Source organism: Bubalus bubalis, chromosome 14 (assembly GCF_019923935.1).
Source record: "Bubalus bubalis isolate 160015118507 breed Murrah chromosome 14, NDDB_SH_1, whole genome shotgun sequence".
NCBI classification, from domain to species: Eukaryota; Metazoa; Chordata; class Mammalia; order Artiodactyla; family Bovidae; genus Bubalus; species Bubalus bubalis.
Genome location: NC_059170.1, coordinates 52,319,787 through 52,342,684, shown reverse-complemented (window position 1 = coordinate 52,342,684; position 22,898 = coordinate 52,319,787). Strand labels below are relative to the sequence as shown.

Below are 22,898 nucleotides of genomic sequence, written 5' to 3'. Positions count from 1 at the left end.
TCATTGTCAATGTACTTGTTCATTATTGAGTTAAGTCCAGATCTTATGCTAGAATTCTCTGCTTCCTCTCTCTACATGTGGAGGAGGGAAGAAGGTAAGAGGTTACTTGGGTTTTTCCTGGAAAAATGAATTGGTCTAACTTACATGGGCAAACATAATTGCCAGTGCCTCCCTAAGTTTATTGAAAATGATTGTACCCAACAAAAAGTATTTTGTTTCTCTTACTCAACACTTTAATTTGTGGCTTGACCAGTAGTTAAGCAAGTGAAATACCAGATGAGGCAAACAAAAGCTGCCTTTTTGTCTCAGATAGTCTTCTTATTACATCCATTACACACATTTAAATCAGAGTTAAAATTTTCAGTAGGAGGGCAAGCAGAACTGATGAAGAAAAAAAAATCTCTAAAACAAAGATTATTCAATGCTTTAAGTTAACTCTCTGCCACTGACTATCTAGCTCACCCAGGCAAATCCTTTTACTGTTCTGGGGTGAGTTCCCTCCCATGTAAAACTGTCCTGTACAATCTCTGAATTCTGTATCCTATTAGTAAATGCTATTAGTTTTACTCATTTTCATTCACCCTGGTTATTAGGGCTCAGTTTAGAAGCTTGTGGGCTTCCCTGGTGGCTCAGACAGTAAAGAATCTGCCTGCAATGCAGGAAACCCAGGTTTGATCCCTGGGTCAGGAAAATCCCTTAGAGAAGGGAATGGCTATCCACTCCAGTATTCTTATCTGGAGAATTCCATGGACAGAGGAGCCTGCTGGGCTACAGTCCATGGGGTCACAAAGTGTCAGACATGACTGAGTGACTAACACTTATTAGCTTGTAATTTAGCACTATTATGAATTTCTAGTCTCAGTTTTCATTTTTTTCCTTTGCTATTCTATTACCCATCTCCTGTTTCACCATCTGTAGATCTATTTTTGGCAAAATGCTTTCATATTCTCTAGAACAGGTGTTGTTAGACCTTAGCCTGCAACAAAATCAGCTGGCTGGGTTGGGGGGCAGGGGAATCTGTTAAAGCACAGATTGCTGAGCTGATTCCCTAGAGGTTCTGATTCAGGAAGTCTGGGACAGGACACAGGTTTATACTACCTAACATCCAGATCATCCAGGTGATCTGGGCGCTGTAGACCCAACAACCATTTGAAGACCTCGGCTCTACAGAATATAAAAAAATGTTGACAAACATTATCTAAGGGTCACTCAGTAGCAAAGCTTACCTCAATGTAACTATGAGAACAGCCACTTTGGCCTTCCAGCTCCACGACGGTGAAGTTGACCTGTATTTGCTCTCCCGGGGGCTGCTTTATGGTGTAGATGCATTGTCTGTCGTGCATGAAAGGTCCAGACAAGTCAGCAAAGAGAAGACCCTCTGGGTCTGTGTAGTTCCCTCCACATTGTAGGTCCGCTAAAGACAGCACAGAAGAGAAGGGAAAGGTCACGCAGACAGACATTCCTCCAGCTCCCAGGCACGAGACACAATTTTTTAAAATTATACACACATACATACCATCATACACCCACTCTATTCACCCTGAACAGACTTACACTTTTCATTACAAGATTTTTCAGCTTGACATGTATTTGTGGGACAGCCTAAAGAAATGGCTATAGAAATGTGTGATCTAACTTTCAATCTGACATCCTCTTAGATAAATTGCTTTTCAAATGCATTTATGCTTTCCTGCATGCCAAAGAGATTTGAGGCAGTTTATAAAACACATGTAACAAAATAAAATATATAACTAGAAAAATGAAAGAGATTAAAGGAATAATGAATACAGAATAGCAAGATATGGTCGGGGGTGGGGGGGAAGTTGGTATGCACAGAAAACAGGTATGGGCTACAGAAATTACAGAAAGTCAGCAGCAGATTCAGCCTGAAGCCAAAATAAATGAGGAAAGAAGACTAGTGAAAAGATGTTTCTTGTTATTTTTCCTGATATTGAGACTTAAAAGGTGTTTCTCTTGTGAATTCTCATCAGGGCACAATGATGTATGTGAAGAACAAAATCCTCTACAGACCTAAAATAAAAAATAAAATCATGGAGCATTTCACCGTTTTTTTTTGTTGTTGGTTTGCTTTAAGGTATCAATGCAAGTTAAAGATAAAATAGCTATAAATCTGACATATCTCAAGAGAGACTGCATTTCCCTTTTGTTTCTCCCAACAACACACCCAATAACAGCTAAGGAACTAATGTATGAATTATTTAATTTTAGGGGTCTCACACATATTTACCATAATGTGGATCCCAGAATTTAGGGGCTAAGGAGTATTATAGCATTAATAATAGAACACTGGAAACACAAAGAAATTTGTAGCAATGAGAGAAATATTTATAAATACACATAATCAGTATGAGTAAGTCATCCTCAGCCTCACAGTAAAATACAGAACAGCTATGAGCAGAGCACTGTCCTTCAAGTTGATATTAAGCTCCCAGTCATCAAGGTACTTACAAGGTGATGTTAAGTAGGTGATAAGAAACCCTTGGTCATTAATCTGGTTGTCGGAATGGAAATGAATCCTGGCAAAGGGACCAGTAGTCTGGAGTGGGGGTGCAGAGAGAGTGGTGCAGAATTTCCCAAGAACAGGGTCCTGATGCAAAGGACCATCTCGAATCTAAAAGAAGACGAGGAGTCATTACGTTCAATGTGGTCAGATTTTAACAAGCCTAGCCATTTTGTACATTAACTTTAGAAAACTTGTCTTTTAAGTGATGGCTCTGGGAGGTTCTCCTATCACCTGTGAATCCAGCACACAGTTGAGATTCAGGGAAGGGTAATCTCCTCCCATCATTCAGATGCCTTACATTCACTGTGAATTTTAACTCTGAGGCTAAATGTATATTCTGAATTTGTTTCATGAAAAATTTTCAATATTTTCTTTCCTAGGTTTCCCCCAACCCCAGGTGTTTGGTTTCTTTTAATTGTTCATTCATTCATTTATGGTTATGCCATGCAGCTTGTGGGATCTTAGTTCCTAGACCAGGGATGAACCCTCTGCAACAAAAGCACCAGGTCCTAACCACTGAGATGCCAGGGAACTCTCCAGATGTTCATTTTGAAATGATAAATTCCTAATGATTGAGAAGAAGAAATGAATATAGGCAAAGAAAACAGAAGAGGAAGGAATGCCAGCAATATCCACTGACACACAGCTTGGTCTAAATACTCAGGAGGATCAGAGATGGGAAAGGAAATAATGTGAGATTCAGTTCAGTTCAGTTTAGTCACTCAGTCGTGTCTGACTATTTGCGACCCCATGAATCGCAGCACGCCAGGCCTCCCTGTCCATCACCAACTCCCGGAGTTCACTCAGACTCACATCCATCGACTCAGTGATGCCATCCAGCCATCTCACCCTCTGTCGTCCCCTTCTCCTCCTGCCCCCAATCCCTCCCAGCATCAGAGTCTTTTCCAATGAGTCAACTCTTTGCATGAGGTGGCCAAAGTACTGGAGTTTCAGCTTTAGCATTATTCCTTCCAAAGAAATCCCAGGGCTGATCTCCTTCAGAATGGACTGGTTGGATCTCCTTGCAGTCCAAGGGACTCTCAAGAGTCTTCTCCAACACCACAGTTCAAAAGCATCAATTCTTCTTAGATGCAACATAAAAACAGTTTTGTGAATTTAAAAAGTGAAACTTTTAATAGTAATTAAGTACTGCACTAATGATGACTGACCTTAGCAAATCTTTTTACTGGCTGGGTTTTAATCTCTTAAATAATCATGGCAGCCATCCTATGATCCTGCTGTAATTGCAAATTCTGTACTGCATAGAACACCAGGGCACCAATGAACCAAATCATATTTTAATATGACCAATTTTGTCCACTCAAATTATTTGTTCTACTGGTAGCAAAGTTATAGGGCAGCATTTAACTAGCTCCTTGAAATATTCTTGAGAAATGAGAGTCATTTCAATATTATTGGAATGATTGGTCTTTTCCATTACATGCATATCCAGGAATTAACATGTAGGAATGAAAAAACTGTCTCTAATTTGATATTAATAGAATATATTGAAATTAACTTCAAAAATTTTTACTTTAATGTCAACATCTACAGGATTATCTTGCCGAGATTTTCCAGTCATTCCCAAAGGTTTCAAATCCATTACAGGTGCTAAATTACTAATGACTTCAGCTCATGGAGATTCCTGTCTGACAGCCATACACTTCCATTTTTATCAGCAATTCCATTATGCTCCATTCTTCTCTAATGGACTTGGGAAACCATACTATCTTTTGTCACTGCTGCAAGGGACTCAGAGACTTATGGTGGTAAACAAGATGGGAACAACATATGAATTCAATCTTCTCAATGATCTTTTCAGTTTACAAATGGACAGCCATGTTTTTGATAGACCTACATGCTTATAGCATTTGAATATAACAAATGCCACATGTTTCCTCTTTCATATTTTAATCTTTTACTAATGATAAACTGGAGGGACAGAGGGTGACTTCTTTCTTCCCAGTGACAATATCAACATAGCCAGTGAGGCACACCCTTCAGCAATCCAAACACAATTGCTATTAGGTTACTTTTCTTCATGGAAGCCTAGAGTCAACTTGTGAAACACCTTGGCAGTTTATAGCAGACAACTGAAGATTTGAATCTGCTATGGAGAAGACAGCCATTCCTGGGTGTTGATTTCATAAAATCTGCTATTCCCATGGGAAGAAACTGGGCTTCTGGGAAATGACAGGGGAAGGCAGGGCAGTCTGTTTCCCATATTTAAATGGAACCCATAGGCAACAACAAGGTGGCACAGCTAAGATGGAGAGTTACTGAGAATTCCCTGGCGGTCCAGTGGTTAGGACTCCACTCTTTCACTGCTGACAAAACAGGGAGGTAGCAAGATCTAGATGTCCATCAGCTACCTATTGAAGAATAAATACACCTAACTATTGCTAACAAACTTTGGTCATCCAAGGGCATTGCTAATAATAGTTCCCTGAGTTCTAATCATATCATGATAAATTCTATCTAAATCCAATTGTTGGACTTCTCTGGTGGTGCAGTGGATAAGAATCTGCTTTCCAACGTGGGGAACAGGTTCAATCCCTGGTCCAGGAAGATCCCACATGCCAGGGAGCAACTGTGCCACAAGCCTCTGTGCCACAACTACTGAGTCCATGCTCTAGAGCCCCTGCTTCACAACAAGAGAAGCCACCGCAATGAGGAGCCCATGCACCACAACGAGGAGTAGCCCCAGCTCTCCGCAACTAGAGAAAGCCCGCACACGATAATGAAGACCCAGCGCAGCAAAAATAATAAATAAATAAAAGTATTTTTTATATAAATAAATAAACACAATGGTCTACCTCAAGATAATCTTTGCTACAGTCATCATGGTGCTCCAGGCTCAAGGTCCCAAAAGTAAATGTGATCAGGAGGTCAGGACTAGTTATCACCCTCCAGACACAATCTCTTCCTGGAGGATACTTTCCAGGATACCCCGGAGACTTAATAGAACCATAAGTTCCAGTCAGCATACCTCCGCACTCTGAAATAAGAGGAAAAAATAACTTTACATTTGTACGCAACTTATAATTCATGTAGAATTATCATAGCCTTTACTGCAAGAAGAAAGGCTTTGTATAAATAACTAGGTGCAGTTTTGGACACCCTCATAAATTAAGCATGACTTTCTGTTTTCCAGTTTTACAAAGTTATAAAACCAGGAGTACCGATAGATAAATAAATGAATCACCCGTGTATCAAGCTCCATGCTTATTAGCCATCTCGTGGTGATATGATTTAAAATGCAGTGCTGAACTGTCTGAGTGATGAATAATGAGATGACAGATTTATTTTTTCACTTTGAAAGAGAATAATTCCTGTACCTTAACTCTATTAAAGTACAGTTGATTTACAATGTTAATTTCAGGTATACAGCAAAGTGATTCAGAAAAAAAAAAAAATATATATATATATATATACACACACACTCTTTTTCAGATTTTTTTTCCATTATAAGTTGTTACAAGATATTGAATATAGTTCCCTGGCTTTAACAGTAGGTCCTTATTGTTTATCTATTTTATATATAGTAGGGTATATCTGTTAATCCCAATCTCCTAATTTATCCCTACCCTTCCCTTTTGTGCATTAACTCTTAAAAATTTCTGGAACTTCTGTCAGCCCCTAAGTCTTTCAACAAACTAGGTCATTTTATACATTAGAAAAGTTCAGCGCTACATAATTTTCATTTGAGAAGATTAGCAGTCTTAACCCCAAGATACAGACCATTCATTTTATAAATGAAGAAATTCACATATCTATGGGTGGTTGAACCACCCTCCCAGGAATGGAGTTGGGGAAGAATGGCATCCAGCTTTCTGACACTCACTCCACCATCTCACCTCCACTATATCCCACTAACCCCCTAAAATTGCATATCATCTGTGGTTGCTATTGCATGTTACTATAAAAATAGAAAAAAAAAAAACAAACACAGAAATCTAGATATAAATCTAGACTAGAGTAAATATAAATTTAAAAAAAAGTAAAATAAAGTGACATTTCACATATACAAGTTGTGGAATTCATGTAACTATGCAGGTTATTAAAAAAAATTTCGCTACCAAGGCCAAAAGTGAAACAAATTTAGTTACATGATTCTCACTGTTTCTAATGAGAAAACATCTCAGTTGCTCTGAGGAAGAAAAGCTTTTTTAAAAGCTTTTTTAGTATTTAAAAAATTATCATATAAGTAAAAAAAATAAAGTGCCATAAGCAAAGCAAAATATTAATAGAAAGCTAGGGAAAACATAGTATATAATACAATGAGTTAATATCCCTAAAATGTGAAGAGCTTCTCAAAAGAATAGAGATAGAAACAAAGAGTTCATTGAAAAGTGAAAAGTACCTCCTGACGTAATTACTTTTGCAAAAACAAAACTGAATTTGATCAAACACTCCCTGTGTGCATTTCTCAACCTGCAGTGCAGGGCAGTGGGGCCCAAACAGCAGCAACAGCAATATTCTTGCTGGTGAAAGAAATGAAACTCAGATTGTTGGGCCAAGAAACTCAGATTGTTGGGCTGGGACTTGCGAACAGAGTATTACAGAAAAGGCAGCTGCATGAAAATAGCATCCAAAAAAATGTGTCCTTGGGTCCTTAGCCAAAGCCTAAGCTGTAAACGCAAAGGGGAAGACTGCAGACCAACAGGAAATAGGAGACAAAGCCCAAACCTCTGTGTGTAATTTGAAACCCAGAAGGAGAGAAGGGAGTGGAAAAATGACAGAAGCAGAGGAGAAAATCATATCTCAAAAGATTTAGAAAAAGTATTTAATGTTTTAGCATCCATTCATAATAAGCTAGAAATAAAAGGTGATAGTTGAAAATGTTCATAAATTCTTTGGCACTTCTCCCATGGAGAAGTAGGGTCTGTGGCTCTTCCTCTTGAATATGGGTGGGTTTATGACTGCTTCAAATAATTTTTTTTTCTTTTCTTTTTTATTTTTTGGCCACACCACACAGCTTGTGAGATCTTAGTTCCCTGACTAAGGACTGAACCCACAACCTCAGCAGTGAAAGCGCAGTCTTTCTTAGCCACAGGACCTCCAGAGTATTCCTGTGACTGCTTCAGCCAGTTAAAAATATAGCAGAAATAACACAATATGACCTCTAAGGAAAGGTCAATAACAGTTATGTGGTACCTGCCTGGTCCTGTTGCAATGCATATTCTGAGAGAAGCCAATGCTGGAAAGAAGTTCCACTACAGGGGCTTCCACTACTAAGACCACCACAGGAGAGGGGCTGCAGGTAGGCATTCAAGTCAACAGCCTGGTTGAATTCTCATCCAGAGGCCAGCACCAATTGTTAGCCAAATGACTGAGTCATATCGGATTTCCAGCCTCATTGAGCCTTTAGATGACTACAGTCCCAGCCAATATCTGATTGTAACTGCTTAAGAGGTCAAGTGATTATTGCCATGCTGAGCCCTTTCCAAATTCCTGGTCCACAAAGTCAGAAATATAATAAGATGATTAATGCTCCACAATGCTAAATTTGTGTGTCATATGTTATCCAGCCGTAATAATTCAGAGTGAACTTCCTTAATGCGATAAAAGTTATTTACAAAAACTTAACAGCTAAAACACGACATTTAAAGGCAGAATATTGAACATTTCCCCATGAGGCTGGGAACAAGACAATGATACTCACTCCATCACTTTCATTCAGTGTTATATTAGAAATTCTGGCCAAGCAAAGAAATAAGTCAAGGAAGAGAAATAATGGTTACAAAGATTGGCAAGAAATTAGAAAAACAGGTTGCATAACAAATTCACAGATAATATCACTGTGTATGTATAGAAATCCAAAAGACTCTCCTGAAAAATGGTTAGAACTGATGAGTGAATTAGCAATACAGCTGGGTTCAAAACCAAATTTTTAAAATAAGTATGCACAGGATACCTCTATATATTAACAACAAATGAAAAAAAATTTTAGAAAAACAATATCATTTAACAAATGTTAAATAGCTAGGGGAAAAAATTAATAAAAGCTGTGGCATACTTAAGCATGGGAATCTACTAACCATTGCTAAATTAGAAGAGAACTAAGTAAATAAAGAAATAGTCCATGTTCATGGATTGTCAGGGTCAATATTTTCAAGAAGTCATTTCTTCCCAAATTCATCATAGATTCAGCAAGACTTGAACTGAAGCAGCAGATTGTTGAGGGAAGTTAACAAGCTGCATGTGTAAGGATCTAGCATATTTTGAAGAACAAGATTAGAGGTTTTACACAACCAGATTTCAAGCTTCACTACTAAGCCAATGGGGCACAAGGATAAATAAACCAATAGAAAAGATGAGAAATTTCAGAAATAGATTCACAAATTTATTGATAAATGAACTGGAGGTTCAGTGTGCTGTTCTTACTTTTTTATATGTTAAAAAAAATTCATAGTAAAAAAAGTTTAAAAAATAGAGCACCAAAAACAAGCTAACCATAAAGGAACAAATCATCATATGACATGAAGATTTAAAAAAAGAAAAGTACTAAGTGAAGGAAGAGGCAGAGTCCTCAGTAACACCCCTGCAGTATTTACTAGTAGGGATTATAAAAATGCTGTTTAGTAATTTCATAAGGGACCCTTTAAGACTCATGCTGTTTAAACTCTTTCAGTTCATCTATATTTTATTATTTCTGAACACAAAATGGAAGGCCACTGCATTTTAGGTTTTTTTTTTTTTATTTTAAAATAATTATAGAACTGAGATCTCAAAACAGCTAACGTATCCAAAAGTCTAATACTGATCAACAATTGATGTAGCCTCAAGAGCTTGCTTTATTTCTCTCCATGTTTTCACTTACCTGGTAGCTGTGTTTCCCATCTTATTGTAAAGCCTCTTTCACTTCTTAAATGTTCAGAATAGAGATGAAAATAGAGGGCGTTGTCACTACTGAGGAGCTCGTGAGGGGGGTTGGAGCCACAGAATCTTCCGAGCTGATGTGCTGCAGAGGAATCTCCATCGTGAATCTGAAGAAACTCGTGTGGACAGTTGTTTGTGGGTTCTAATTGAAAAAAAGTGAAAGTGATCCGCAATATCTGAAAAAAGAAAAAAGGTCATAAGAGATTATTTTCCACGTCTATGTTAATTCTAAAGAATTTCTCCTACTAATTGGAAGCATTTTTATTGAGTCCCTTTCAAGAGACAGATCTATAATTTCCTATTACTTAATTATCCACAAATATATATGACAATTCTATATATTAAGTGAAACTTGTGTTAAAAATTGCTTAGACCTTAACTTCAGCTAATATCAAAAATCTCAATATTAACAAGATAGATTTGTAATGACTTTACTGAGGTACAAAGAACTGTACATATTTAATGTGTACAGTTTGAGAAGTTTGCAAATATGTAAACACCTGTGACATCATCAATGGAGTCAATATAATAGACATAACCAACAGCTTCCAATTTCCTTCTCTCTCTCTCTCTCTCTCATTTTTTCTCTCTCTCTCTTCCTTGTAAGAACACAGCATGTGATCTACCTTCTTACATATGAGTACAATGCTGTATTGGTACCTATAGGAACAATGTTGTATGGCAGATCTCTAGAACTTATTCACCTTGTGTAAATGAAACGTTATACCCACTAAGTTATTGTTCAATGGGTTAATGAAACAGATTTACCTAGATTTCATTAATCATAAAGTTCATTAAACAAAGTCACTCCAAATGTATAGCTAACAGTGCTTCCAAATCAGTAACATATATAATATGAATATCTACCTTGAATTAAATTTAACTGACGAATAAATAGCCTGAAGCCTACTCATAATTCATCAGTGACCCCCAGGGATGCTGATTCCTTTGTTGTTGCTCAGTTGCTCAGTCATGTCCGACTCTTTGAGACCCCACGGACTGCAGCACACCAGGCTTCCCTGTCCATCACCAACTCCCAGAGTTAGCTCAAACTCATGTGCATTCAGTCAGTGATGCCATCCAACCATCTCATCCTGTCGTCCCCTTCTCCTCCTGCCTTCAATCTTTCCCAGCATCAGGGTCTTTTCTAATGAGTCAGCTCTTTGCATCAGGTGGCCAAAGTATTAGAGTTTCAGCTTCAGCATCAGTCCTTCCAGTAAATATTCAGGGTTGATTTCCTTCAGGGTTGACTGGTTTGATCTACACGCAGTCCAGGGAACTTTCAAAAGTCTTCTCCAACATCACAGTTTGAAAGCATCAATTCTCTGGCAGTCAGCCTTCTTTATGGTCCAACTCTCACATCCATACATGACTACTGGAAAAACCATAGCTTTGACTAGATGGATATTTGTTGGCAAAGTAACATCTCTGCTTTTTAATATGCTGTCTAGGTTGGTCATAGCTTTTCTCCCAAGGAGCAAGCGTCTTTTAATTTCATGGCTGCGGTCACCATCTGCAGTGATTTTAGAGCCCAAGAAAAGAAAGTCTGTCACTGTTTCCATTGTTTCCCCATCTATTTGCCATGAAATAATGGGACTGGATGCCATGATCTTAGTTTTTGGAATGTTGCCTTTTAAACCAGCTTTTTCACTCTCCTCTTTCACTTTCATCAAGAGGCTCTTTAGTTCTTCTTCGCTTTCTGCCATAACGGTGGTGTCACCTGCATATCTGAGGTTATTGATATTTCTCCTCCAATCTTAATTCCAGCTTGTGCTTCATCCAGCCTGGCATTTCACATGATGTACTCTGCATATAAGTTAAATAAGCAGGGTGACAATATACAGTGACGTACTTCTTTCCCAATCTGGAAGCAGTTCATTGTTCCATGTGTGGTTCTAACTGTTGCTTCTTGACCTGCACACAGACCTCTCAGGAGGCAGATAAGGTGGTCTCATATCAGTTTATTGTGAATCAAAGGCTTTAGTGTGTCAGGGAAGCAATAGATGTTTTTCTGGAATTCTCTTGTTTTTTTTCTATAATTGGACATTGGCAATTTGATCGCTGGTTCCTCTACCTTTTCTAAATCCAGCTTGAACATCTGGAAGTTCACAGTTCACGTACTATTGAAGTTTAGCTTGGAGAATTTTGAGCATTACTATGCTAGCATGTGAAATGAGTGCAATTGTGTGGTAGTTTGAACATTCTTTGGCATTGCCTTTCTTTGGGATTGGAATGAAAATGGACCTTTTCCTGTCCTGTGGCTACTACTGAGTTTTCCAAATTTGCTGGCATACTGAGTGCAGCATTTTAACAGCATCATTTTAGGGTTTGAAATAGCTCAACTGGAATTCCATCACCTCCACTAGCTTTGCTCATAGTGATGCTTCCTAAGGCCTATTTGACTTCGCACTCTAAGATGTCTAGCTCTAGATGAGCAATCACACCATTGTGGTTTACCATTGTGATAACCATTGTGTTTATCTGCATCATTAATATCACTTTTGTATAGGTCTTCTGTGTATTCTTGCCACCTCTTCTTAATATCTTCTGCTTCTGTTAGGTCCATACTTCTTCTGTCCTTTATTGTTCCCATCTTTGCATGAAATGTTCCCTTGGTATCTCTAATTTTCTTGAAGAGACCTCTAGTCTTTCCATTCTATTGTTTTCCTCTATTTCTTTGCATTGAGCACTTAGGAAGGCTTTCTTATCCCTTCTTGCTATTCTTTGGAACTCTGCATTCAGATGGGTATATCTTTCCTTTTCTCCTTTGCCTTTTGCTTCTCTTATTTTCTCAGCTATTAGGGGTCTCTGAACCTCTCAACTGATACCCAGCCTGGATGGATGGCTTAGGGTGTAGGCCTGTATAATGGGTATTCATTTTTGGTGTTTGGATGTCATTAAGGGATGAGAAATACCAAGAGCAGACATCAGGGAAAGGTACTATGAAGAGTTCTGAGTATGCAAGCAGGTGAGAATAAACATATAAATATGTCTCCAAGTTAAAATGTTAGACTGCACAGACTTGAATACAGTAATATGACTAAAGAAACATAAAAGATTTTGTGCCAACAACCTCATCTGAAACAGCCAAACTATCAGAAGGTGGTTGTTGAAAGAATCTAATTTATGATCTAAAACCACCACAGCATTCAGCTTGTGAAAAAGGGAATCAGGATGTTTTTGAAATGCTATGCTAGGGTACTTTTAACATCTCTTACCCAACATTACATCATTTTTGTCCTTGAAGCAATTTCAATGAAAATCAAATAAACGTTTATAAATTGAAGTATCCTTATTTCAATATTATATAAACTGTATTATGTAAACTGTGATGGGGATAAGAAAGTTCACAATACTCAAGAAAAACAGCATAAAATTTTTTTACAAGCTCACAAGAAAAGCATTAAAAGTTTTTCACAAAATGATTTTTTTCTTGAAAGAAACATGTTTTCAATGTCAGGAAACAGAATTCATGAAAACTAAATAGAAGGAAGGAAATTCACATAACATACCCAATGGGAGACCAACTTTGGAGTTTACTCTATTGTGGGATCACCAGACCCCAAAGAATCCTTGCTCAAGGGAAAAAATATTTCTAACCTTGACAATGACCTCTGCAACATTAGTTTGCTGGGAAAAGTTAATAGTATTTCAAGGGAAAGCCTTAGCTAGTCAGATATGCAACTTTAATTTAATGAGTCCATGAGTTGGTTGAGAAATAAATATTTGGAAAAGTCTGAGTAATGCTGGAGATAAAAGCACTAAAAACCTTGGGCTAGGATCTTAATTTGAAGACCATTTGCACAGCAGTCCAGTCACTGGAGTCAAACGGCCTGGGTTCAGGTCCCAGGCCACTTAAAGACCTCACACCCCTGGACAGATGTCTCAGCTGCTCAAGGGTAAATGAGGTGATGGGAGTTAAAATGCAATAATTAAACATATGTAAAGCAATGAACATAGCACACTTGGAGAGTGTGCTGTCAGAGAAGACTTGGATAAGGAAACCATCTTAACAGCAGTCCCCATTTTGGCATAATGATCAACCTAACATTGAATGATCACTACCAGTTTGGTAACAATATGACTTTACAAATGGCTGACTTGCCGTCAGCCAACCCACGTAAAGACATGTCTGTACTGGACAAAGCACAGGCTTTGAAAGACAAACTTGGCTTTAAAATCCAACTAGTCCAATTACCAGATAAAGAGTGTTTTTAAAAACACTGCAAAGTGCACAGTTCAACTTTGTTTCCTCTGCAGTGTGTGGAGAGTCCCTCTCGGGGATGAATGGAAGCTTTCCCAATTACTTAGCTTCTCATAGTTTCCATTATTTCATCTACACAAATGAGGATACCAATACTTCAATTAAAAAAGTTAGTGTAAGTTTTTGAGAAAGGTATACAAAATACTTAGCCCAAAGCCTGATACTTAGAAAGTCCTCAACATTTTGTTGTTGTTCAATTGCCAAGTCGTGTCCAACTCTTTGTGACCCCAAGGACTGAAGCATGCCAGGCTTCCCTGTCCCTCACCATCTCCCAGAGCTTGCCCAAGGTCCTCAATATGTGATGGTTGAATTATCATTATATGTAAAATAATGTAATATATACATGTAGTACATATGCATACATATAAATGAAACACAGTGTGGCTGGGAGACGCTGTATTTACCTTTCCCTCTTCAGTGTGGATAACCCAGAAGCAGTTAATGTCATGAGCATAAGCAACATCAGGGCTCACGAAGCTGAAGCTTCCATTCATCCCCGAGAGGGACTCTCCACACACTGCAGAGGAAAAGAAGTTAACTGTGCTTTACACAGACTCTGGGAAGGAAGAGGCCAAGCAACTCCCACTCTGCCTCTGAAGCCTTTAGAGAGTCTGAGTAATTCATGTTGAAACAAAAGCCTGCCATTCTTTCTTCTCATCAGTCTCCTTCTTCCTTCAGCATCTACTCAAGTCCCACCTTGTGCTCAGAGTCCAGCTTACGTGTCCTCATCTCCACCTGAGTTTCCCTGCCTCTCAGTGTTTCCTCTGGCCCTCATTCCCTCTGTGTCTGTGACACCTGACCGCACACAATTTAATTCGTATCTTTAATTCCTGTCTCCCCTCTGCCATATCAACCTTGTCTCCTCAACTGGAAGAAAAGCTGAAAGTAGGTGGAGATTATTTTATTGTCTGTTTCCTTATTTTTCCACAGGGTCTACTAGAGTCCTAAACACACAATAAAGCCTCAGTAGATGTGCTGAGGCTTTCAAAATTAGGAGGAATGAGGGACAGGCGGAGCGGTCAGAAGAGTTTTATGGAGAAGGCTGAATACAAAGCCTTCCTTGGGGACAGATACATTCTAATCGGAAGCAATGCAGGATTTTGGAGAGGTTTGGGAAGATAAATTTTCCAAATAAAGGAACACAGCAGAAATGTGGTGGCACATGGCATCAGGAGATAAGGAAAGCTATCTGGCTTGAAAGGGCATATTTTTAGGGAACTAGTGAAGAAAAGGTTAGATGGTTAGGGTGAGGCTTGATTGTGGAGGATGACTGAAAAAGTCTTCCAGGTTCATTCACAGTGTAATATTAACTCTCATTTCACTAGATGATTTGCATGTTATCTAGTAACCTTCAGTACCTTCATTTGGTATTTGGAGATATACATGGTTTTCTCCATTTTATAAATAAGAAAACTGAAGTTCAGAAATTAAGCTACTTCCTTGAGACTGTGGCTACTAAATGGAGAATCTGAAAAACTCAGAAATGCAGAATCCAAAGGTTGTCTTCTTTGTGCTATAATTTACTCTTTTATGTCATTTTAATTTTAAATGTCTTTATTCCACAACTAAACTCCTTGAGGGCAAAAGCTCTTTTATATATTTATAAGAATATATACATACATATTTTTCACATATACTCCTTTTGTATTCCTCAGTATGCTAAAGACATTTTTTTATTTTAAATTTGAAAAGCAAACAAAACAAACAAAAAACAACAAAAAAACCTAGTCCTGATCTTTATTTAACAGGCAAAAGGGAGACACTGTATACTCTAGAACAGGAGAGTGACATGAGTATCTGTAATATTCCAGGGAAATGAAATGGCTGCTATAGAGACTCTCCTTTAGAAAACTATAATAACTTAGTATATTTTGCTTTCAAAAGGGACATTATGAAAATGGAAAATATTAATGTTTTCTTTTATGAAAAGATTTGTATGGCTTAAGTTGAATTTACCTTATCTTACCTTGTGAATTTCAAACCATTTCTGCAAGGGAAGACTTAGTTCTAAGCCTTTGAGCAGCAGAACATGAAAGCAGGTTGTTCAGCGGAAAAGCTACAGCAGGACTCACTCAAGGATGACACTGCTAAACTGTGAGCATCTGTGGCATAAGAGATGCTGAGTGTACCTTCCTGGGGAATGTGACAGAGAAATCCAGTCCAGAAATGTGTGCATTCACAACTGAAAGCATTAACGCCGTCCACACACGTTCCCCCATTCAGACAGGGGTTGCTCAGACACTCATTGATGTTTTCTGTGCAGTTGACACCAGTCCAGCCCGATTCACACTTACAAACATAACCAGAGACTGTTTCCTAAGGAAAAAAGAAACACCATGTCACAGAATGGAGAGACAGACAGTAATCATGACCCAACCTAAGTAATAAAGAACAGCATGCTATGTATTTCAAGAAGGTTTTGAACCACAAGCATCTTCCAGGAGCCTAACTACTAATTCATTTAAATATTAATTCCAAAGAATAAGAAATTAGATGTATTTGGGTCAAATTGTAGTTTTTGTTTTACTGCTTTGTAAATCACTGAGAGAAAAAAATGAACTCATTGGTTTTTCCTGGGAACTTAAGTCATTACCTACCTTTTATCTGAAAGCTATTGACAACTCTTTATCTTAAGCTTGAATCATTACCTTAAAACTCATAAATCATAGAAAACATATTGCACAGAAGGGAACTAAATTTATTCTCCAGCACTCAGTTCCCTTAGGAAGAACAAAGGACTCACAATGCATTGTCCATTTACACAGGGCTGACTCAGGCAAATATTACTGAGTTGCACACATCCATTTGGCCCATAACCATTTCCAGTATATCCCGGAAGACAAGTGCAAAGAGGTAAGGAACCTGTTTGGAAATAGAAATGGAAATGTAAGTGCAGGTCTCCTTCACTCAGGCCCCTGAACGAAACTCAGGCTCTGTGGTCTAGATAAGGAATCCTCAACGTCTGCGCATACCCTGGGGCAGACAAAGTGTGAGGTGAAAAGATTTAGAATCTTTTTTTCCCCTAGTTTTTAATCTTAAGACTAAGAAAGACAGCACACATTATCAATACTTCATTTACAGATTGACACTGGTGCTGTCAGTCCATATGTCATAGTTCTGAGTTGTAAAAAAAAATGTGAGGCCCAGCAAGGGGAAAGGGAGTTTCCTATCAGGGAGGGGTTGGCAGCAGGAAAGAGCATTCCTGCAATGATGGTATCTGTACACATACTGAGCCCTAGAAATACATACTATTATAAAACCTCTGTTTATGGATGAAGACAAAGCACAGAGAGATTAAGTGCCTTGATCACAGACCCATAGCTAGAACATGGTAGAGCCAAGGGAAAAATAAAGTGCAATCTTCTAGAATTCAACTCCTAACCACTTCAGTAGGCTGTTAATCATTTAACAAACACTTAAATAGTCATACATATATATTTAATATGTGCATACATATGCATTTATATTCTCTCATATATATGTGAGATATATGTGACATGTGCATATATATGACAAGTTAGTAAAATAAAGGCAGTATTTTGAAATAGCATGAGATATGATATATAATTCAATAAATGGAGTTGGAGACACCTATTTGGACAAAAACATCAAACTAGATTTTTATTTGATGCTATAGATAAAAATAAATCCTGAAAAGATCCAATATTTTAATATTAAAAATAAATGAAAGTATGAAGGACCATGTGTCAATACTTGACTTTCAAAGACTTTGGTAGGGAAGGCCAAATTCTAAGAGGAGAAATGCTAAAATAAAAGATTTACCTTTTTGACCACCTAAAAATTTTAGACTTCTAAATAGAAAACACTATCATAAAATTAAAATAAAAACCACATGCCAAGAAAAATATATATAAAATATAAAATAATGAAATAATATCCTCATAGTACAAAATGAAATTTCACAGATCAGTAAGATAGCAGATGAACAAAGGACCTTAATAAAATTAAATGGCTAGGAAATATATGAAATTTTTCATTATTTAATTAGTACTAATCAAAGTTTTTTGACTTAGTCAAAATTAAAATAATGAGAAGGCAATTTTTGCCTATAAAATTGATGAAAATTAAAACTCACTGTAGTACCCATTATTGTCAAGGGTGGGGTAAATGTATATTTGTACAGACCATTGATAAGCAAATAAATTATTTATTCTTGAAAAAATGTTTAGTAATATGCATGTATTTTTAAAGTTTTAGTAGGTGAAGGTTTTATGCAACACTGCAGACCCTGAAGGTTTTTGCCCTGGATCCATTTTTTTCCTTTCTTAGTAGGGAACTCTTTATTAATTTATTTACTTTTTAGGAACTCTATTTTAACTGAGGGTGTGGGCACCTGGAATAAAGACTATATTTCCCAACCTTCCTTGCAGCCACACTTAGCCACCTCACTCAGTCAGGCCAAAGGCCCAGAAAGGGTAGTCCTTAGAGACAACTGACATGTTCTTCCTTTATCCTCTTCACCTTGCTGCTGGAATACAGTCATGCATCTATCTGCTGGCTTAATTATCTTGGGAAAAACTTGCAAAAACTAGAGCAGATCATAAAAAATCCAATTGTATAGTTTTATAACATGGATTGATATTTGGTTTGAAGACCAAAGTAAGAATTTTGGAAATGGAGGAGTTTGATTTTAAAAGGTTGATTTGCTTTAGAAGGTCATCCTAAAATACCCCAAACCAGAGGGAGAGATGAGTCATTACCTAGAGCCGAGGAGCATGACGCCTGTGGGTGGCAGCCTCCGTTATTGACCGAGCAGCGGTCTATGAGCGTGCAGACTCTCCCATCGCCCAGATACCCTGAGCACAGCAAGAGCAGGCAAGTGAAAAACAATGTCAGCAACATGCAAGAAGAAGAATCCCGATCTGAGAATCAAATATCAAGACCCAGACCAACCAGAGATCTTCCATAATCAAAATAGAAAATGTAAATAAAATATGTCATAAATAAAATTACACAGTTAAGAAAATGGACAAGAATTAGGCACCTAATTTTGGAAACAATGTTCAGGGTTATTTCTAATGACAAAATAAAAATTAATGAAAACAATGGAGAGACTTAGAAAGTGCTGACTCTAAGGAAGTGACATTTTTCAACCACAGTGACTTCAAAGCTTTGAGCTGAATTATTTTAAAAGTCCAAAGTACTGCTGTTTCATGTTAATAAAATATACAGGGTTTCAGTTTGCCCCTTAGAACTACCTGAACTTCTTAGATAGTAACTCAATTTAGATTAGAAAATAGGAGTCATGACTTCTTTCTGGAAGAGAAAGGAAATGCATGTGTATGATATGCCTTTCATTAGGTCTGGTATTTAGTAAACTTTATATGGAAAACATCTCATGAATCCATTATATTAATAAACTGTGGGAACAATACATCTGTGATCCACAGACAAAACCTGTCAAGTTCTTCATTATTTCAAGAGGCCATCCCACAGTTGGTAAAGGCTTATTGTTCTCCATTGATATACAAAGTAACTTTTCTTTCTTTTTTATAACACATACTAATGTATCCTGGATCCAGAAGTCAAACTTTTTGCACTATTCAGCTTGCTTCCTTAGATATAAGTCATATTTACAATGGAACACAAGATCCTATTTTAAATGCACGTTGTGTGTGTAACGGTATCAGGAAATTTGGTGTAGCACCTGGTGGACATGAATGACAGTAGTAAGATCCACGTGTATTTATACACTCCACAAGAGGAGCCACAGAACAGCCGCCATTGTTAATCTCGCATTCATTGATATCTTCGCAAATGTATCCATTTCCTTGCCAGCCTAGAAAAACAGAAGGTTTGAAAAGTTAGTTAAAAACACGTAAAAACCTGCTTAACTATGTAAAGAAACATAGGTTAAAATGGTATATGTTCTACCTTTCAGACTGGCAAAAGCTGATTTAAATACTTATAATCAAATTCTGGCAAAGAGGTGGGCACATCGGGTAGTCATATATGCTATTAAGAGTCAGAAGTTAGATTAATTAAACCTAATTTGGAAACAGATCTAGCCGTGTTCATTAAAGATTTTAAAATACATAACTTTTGACTAACAATTCCACTTCTGAAAACTCATTCTACAATGATAAAATTATCATCAGGTTTTATCTGACAGCAGATAAACTGTCAGTTTATCATTTATAAAGATGCAGGTAAGTCTACCACAGCATTGTTTAATGGGGAAAAAAAAAAACCTCTTAATGGTCCACAGTGACATATACTGAATATACTATGACTCATCTATACCAATGGATGCTAAAAGCTATTTTTAGTAATATGTGCACACACTGAAGGATTTTCCCATATATATTTTAATGGAAATATCAAATTTTAGAAATGTATGCAGAACTATGATCACAGTTTGGGGAAACAATTTTTCTTAAAACCTGCATATTGGTCTGTGTGTCTGTATAAATGAAGGAAAAGGTAGAAGAGGAGAGAGACACAGGGTTTTCCGATGACGCACCCAGGTGAGGACTACTAGACTCTGCTGCTGCTGCTGCTAAGTCGCTTCAGTCGTGTCCGACTCTATGTGACCCCATAGACGGCAGCCCATCAGGCTCCCCTGTCCCTGGGATTCTCCAGGCAAGAATACTGGAGTGGGTTGCCATTTCCTTCTCCAATGCATGAAAGTGAAAAGTGAAAGTGAAGTCGCTCAGTCGTGTCGACTCTTAGCGACCTCATGGACTGCAGCCTACCAGGGTCCTCCGTCCATGGGATTTTCCACGCAAGAGTACTGGAGTGGGGTGCGATTGCCTTCTCTGACTAGACTCTAGTTGAAGGAAAGTTACTGGGCTCAAAATAGCCTGGAGTTAAAATTCCCCTCTGGGTCCTCCCCACCATTCTATGCAAAACAAAGAACTCTCTCACCCAAAGAAAAAAAAAATGGACATTAAGGTTGATTACACCCAGCTCCCAACTGGTCCCAGCCTCTGGCCAATCTCCAGAATTCCTTGCCCCAGCCATTTAAGAGAAATACTCTGAACAACCTTGGAGAAGAATAGGCCCCCTTAAGACAGTAGATTTCCACATATATGCCTATATATACTTACTGTTTTCTTGGGTTAGTGCAGCAGCTCACTAATCTGACTGCTGCCCCTTCTCGCCTCATTAAAGGTGATCTGTTCCTGTAAAGTGCCAGTCTCGTTCTTTTTCCGAACCTCGCCTTCTCCAGCTCCCTTACCCTCACTAGTGAACACACTCAGAGATCAAACAATTTGCCCAAGTTTACAAACAGCTGGCTTGTATGAAAGGTGGGACCAGAGCACGTGTCTTTTGATCTCAAATTTAATCAAGATCATGGCCACAGCAATAAAATGACTGACCTCCCAAACTCTACAGCTAATCCTGGCTGTGCCATTTAACTTTACCACTCTTTGGGACAAACCACCCATTTCTTTCATTAAACTACTACAGTAGTTAGATGGTCTGAAGTGGGATCTAGTGAAATGGGACATGAAACTGGATTGGAAGGCATCCTGAAAACAGCTTTCTTATTCCTCGGCAGTGAAAGGAAATTGGTCCTGCCATCTTGCTTGACTGGCATGGGGAGCCTGGCACCTGAGCCCAGGAGGGGACACACCCACATACCTGTGGGGCAGGCCCCACAATAGAAGGATCCCGGGGTGTTGAAACACCGCACAAGTTCTGAGCAAGGTGCAGGCCAGAGGTTGCACTCATCTACATCCAGCGTACAGGCCGTGCTGTTCGACGGGGCCTTCCACCCAGCATCACAGATGCAGCTGTACTCGGGCTGGAGGAGCGACATAGGTGTGAAAGCAGGCAGTCAGGAGGATGAGCAAGAAAAGCCTTTGAAAAATCTCACTGAGCCTGCAACTGATTCCTCTTCTAATGTGCATTTCCATGAGACCAACCGAGTGGCTTCTCTTTTCTTCCCACATGATTAAGCATTTAGACCAGACCATGCAAAAAGAGAAATGGCTTTATTTCAGAGTAAGGGAAACCTATAATTTGCCCCCAAAGATGCCTGGAAAAAAGCAACAACAATCAAGAGCTGTAAGTCAATATAATTAAAGTCAATCAGCTCAGCTGCTTTTAGAGGGAAAAACATCCATGTAGTCACAGACCTTGGAAAATCAATTCTGTTTTTTCCTTTTTGAAGGTCACACACGCTACCCTTCCACCATGGCTGGAAGGGAACCATTTTCCATCACATAGGCAGGGAAAAAACAACAACAACAACCACAAGTAAAAATAAATACCTGAAGGTCTCAAGGAGGGCCAACTGGGCCAGGGCTGGATGACCTCTAGGCCAGGAATTAAGGTCAGCACAAGGGATACTTAGAGAAGTGGACCTTTGAGTCCCCTTTGAGGGCTCTGGGGCCAGGACAAATGCAGGCTCCTTAAAACTGAATGTCACAAACAAGGGCAGGACTTTTGTGTTTCCACATCTAGTCATTGTTAAAACTCACAAGGCCAAGAGAAGATCATGTCTCACAGCGAGAGTCATGGGCAAATAATAAAAACATGAGTAATTTAATGAAATCAGCCTCTGGATCCATTTTCTGCTTTCTTATGGACAACCCTCATCACCTTCCTCATCTGAGCCCAGCTGAAGGGCAGGACGTGACTCCCCTCTGCAGCCCCACAGGGTCCTGTGTGTACACACACAGCTACAGAGAATGAGGAACTAATACAGCCTCCCCCGCCATCCCTGAGGGGGCCCGCTCTGCAAGGGACCCACCTCTCCAGCCTTCACTCGGACCAGATCCTCGCAGATGCCGTGCACGCAGCGCGCCTTGGAACCCCCCGCACAGTCATCATATTTGGATGCACACTGGGGGCCGTGGGTCTCAGGTGAGCAGAGACAACTGTTGGTCACACAAAGCACAACTCAGGACCTGTTTCTTAGCATCAGTTAAAACATTAACAATAATTCTGATTGCAGGTCAGTGATATGCACATAGAATCATAAACCAGAAAACCAGATTTACTGGCTGGAGTCTTAGAAGAAAGTCACTCTGCTCCTCTTGAAGTGGCAGATTGAGTAAATGTGCTGTCATCTCAGATACGAGATGAGAGGGCACAACTACCTCTATAAATTCTTTTGCTATCAGGTCAAACAGCACTATCAAAGGTCAGACAGCTATGAACTAAGGGGGATAGAGTTCATTCAGGATGGTAGGGATCATCGTGTCCATTCATCGGCCACCCAGCTGGCTCCTCCAGTGAGCACAGGTGGCCTTGACC

General features: G+C 38.7%; 1 protein-coding gene across 1 annotated transcript in view; it reads right to left on the bottom strand.

The window, feature by feature from the left end:
• CUBN (cubilin) overlaps nucleotides 1-22,898 on the bottom strand; it is a 260,214-nt gene that overhangs the window by 221,758 nt on the left and 15,558 nt on the right. The window contains exons 7-17 of the mRNA XM_006052367.4: nucleotides 22,393-22,519; nucleotides 21,279-21,441; nucleotides 19,339-19,470; nucleotides 18,392-18,487; nucleotides 16,414-16,532; nucleotides 15,800-15,986; nucleotides 14,075-14,187; nucleotides 9,348-9,582; nucleotides 5,341-5,522; nucleotides 2,470-2,632; nucleotides 1,227-1,414 (exon numbers count right to left, since the gene is read on the bottom strand). Coding sequence (XP_006052429.4) covers nucleotides 1,227-1,414; nucleotides 2,470-2,632; nucleotides 5,341-5,522; nucleotides 9,348-9,582; nucleotides 14,075-14,187; nucleotides 15,800-15,986; nucleotides 16,414-16,532; nucleotides 18,392-18,487; nucleotides 19,339-19,470; nucleotides 21,279-21,441; nucleotides 22,393-22,519 — 1,705 coding nt within the window. The remainder of the gene's footprint in view (nucleotides 1-1,226; nucleotides 1,415-2,469; nucleotides 2,633-5,340; nucleotides 5,523-9,347; nucleotides 9,583-14,074; nucleotides 14,188-15,799; nucleotides 15,987-16,413; nucleotides 16,533-18,391; nucleotides 18,488-19,338; nucleotides 19,471-21,278; nucleotides 21,442-22,392; nucleotides 22,520-22,898) is intronic.